The following is a 2,266-nucleotide window of genomic DNA, read 5'->3' as shown; positions in this document are numbered from 1 at the left end:
GGGGGGGGGGGGGTTTTTAACAGTGATCGTGTTTTGTATTTTTTGTCACTAGTTAATGCATACACACCCCATGCTGACACCACAGGGCATCGGTTTATGCTGTGACAAAGGCATCAGACCTGCCCACTGTCCTGCACAGCTATGGCCAAAGACCAGCCAAATGTGTTTGACCTCGTCCCTCTTCTGGGGTCCACTGACCTACACGAGCTGGAGCAGGTCAAAAACCTGCTGCAGGAAACACTCAGTGCAGGTTAGTTGGCTCTTGTGTTTGCATAATTTCTTAAGTGCATGAGTCAAATTGTACCAGTACATTTGTCCAACTTGTGTTTAAACTTTACTTAATACGCTTGTAATTTGTTGTCAGTATCAATGGATACATGTAGTAATTTTTTTTAATAGATAAAGGGACCATGTTGCTGAATAGCCTTGTGGAATATTTCCTGGAGACAAGCTCATCTCAAGCTGTGGACATCCTGTCTTCTGTCAGGGAGCCCCATGATAAGGTGAGGGAACTCTCATCTTTAGTAGTCTCCATTAAACACATTGGTGAATAGTGATTGTTTCATCATGGATTTCAGAACATCACTGATTAATGAATAACAGCCTCATCTGGATATATTTCTTTGTAGTATCTTTTAGATAAGATGAATGAATGCATGGGCAAGCAGAGCTGCCGTCTCTCCACCATCACCCTCCTTGGCCATATTGTTCGCAAGCAGCCACCATGGATCCACAAGATCGCTCGCTTCCCTCTGCTCGCCTCGCTGCTCAAATGCCTCAAGGTACCAAAAATTCAAAACCAGTCAAGTGTGATGGGGTTATAAATGGAACTTTGAACTTGGTTAATGACTTACATGTGGGCTGTTCTGACATGAGATAACTGAAATGGATTTCTTCAGTGAAAAATGTCCAAAAATTGTCCCTAAATTGTCTTCTATACATATATATATGTGTATATGTGTGTACGTTACATAAACTACCGTTCAAAAGTTTTGGTTCAGTTTTTAGATTTTTAAATGTATTTTTAAGTCTCTTATGATCATAAATATATTAAAATATATAACTGTTTTCTATTGGAATATTTTAAAATGCAATTTATTACTGTGATGGCAAAGCTGAATTTTCAATCTTCAGTGTCACATGATTATTCAGAAATATAAAGCATAATATAAATCATATATATAAATCAGATATACAGTGGGTACGGAAAGTATTCAGACCCCCTTAAATTTTCCCCTCTTTGTTATATTGCAGCCATTTGCTAAAATCATTTAAGTTAATTTTTTTTCCTCATTAATGTACACACAGCACCCCATATTGACAGAAAAACACAGAATTGTTGACATTTTTGCAGATTTATTAAAAAAGAAAAACTGAAATATCACATGGTCCTAAGTATTCAGACCCTTTGCTGTGACACTCATATATTTAACTCAGGTGCTGTCCATTTCTTCTGATCATCCTTGAGATGGTTCTACACCTTCATTTGAGTCCAGCTGTGTTTGATTATACTGATTGGACTTGATTAGGAAAGCCACACACCTGTCTATATAAGACCTTACAGCTCACAGTGCATGTCAGAGCAAATGAGAATCATGAGGTCAAAGGAACTGCCTGAAGAGCTCAGAGACAGAATTGTGGCAAGGCACAGATCTGGCCAAGGTTACAAAAAAAAATCTGCTGCACTTAAGGTTCCTAAGAGCACAAGGTGCCTCCATAATCCTTAAATGGAAGACATTTGGGACGACCAGAACCCTTCCAATCGAGGGAAAGATGAATGCGGCCAAGTACAGGGATATCCTGGACAAAAACCTTCTCCAGAGTGCTCAGGACCTCAGACTGGGCCGAAGGTTTACCTTCCAACAAGACAATGACCCTAAGCACACAGCTAAAATAACGAAGGAGTGGCTTCACAACAACTCTGTGACTGTTCTTGAATGGCCCAGCCAGAGCCCTGACTTAAACCCAATTGAGCATCTCTGGAGAGACCTAAAAATGGCTGTCCACCAACGTTTACCATCCAACCTGACAGAACTGGAGAGGATCTGCAAGGAGGAATGGCAGAGGATCCCCAAATCCAGGTGTGAAAAACTTGTTGCATCTTTCCCAAAAAGACTCATGGCTGTATTAGATCAAAAGGGTGCTTATACTAAATACTGAGCAAAGGGTCTGAATACGTAGGACCATGTGATATTTCAGTTTTACTTTTTTAATAAATCTGCAAAAATGTCAACAATTCCGTGTTTTTCTGTCAATATGGGGTGCT

The 2,266-nt window shown here is 39.9% G+C and overlaps 1 protein-coding gene across 7 annotated transcripts in view; it reads left to right on the top strand.

Annotated features, from left to right (window-relative positions):
- LOC107690665 (hamartin-like) overlaps positions 1-2,266 on the top strand; it is a 16,608-nt gene that overhangs the window by 1,653 nt on the left and 12,689 nt on the right. For 5 of the 7 annotated variants that reach the window (XM_016489049.1, XM_016489050.1, XM_016489048.1 and 2 more), the window contains 3 exons: positions 53-250; positions 400-503; positions 630-782. In XM_016489049.1, coding sequence (XP_016344535.1) covers positions 142-250; positions 400-503; positions 630-782 — 366 coding nt within the window. In that variant the 5' untranslated portion in view covers positions 53-141. The remainder of the gene's footprint in view (positions 1-52; positions 251-399; positions 504-629; positions 783-2,266) is intronic. The other 2 variants (XM_016489052.1, XM_016489051.1) reach the window with 1 other exon arrangement.

Source organism: Sinocyclocheilus anshuiensis, unplaced genomic scaffold (genome assembly GCF_001515605.1).
Source record: "Sinocyclocheilus anshuiensis isolate Anshui unplaced genomic scaffold, SAMN03320099.WGS_v1.1 scaffold2041, whole genome shotgun sequence".
Classification (NCBI taxonomy): Eukaryota; Metazoa; Chordata; class Actinopteri; order Cypriniformes; family Cyprinidae; genus Sinocyclocheilus; species Sinocyclocheilus anshuiensis.
Note: the sequence above shows the minus strand (reverse complement) of the source record. Positions and strands in the feature narration are given on the sequence as shown.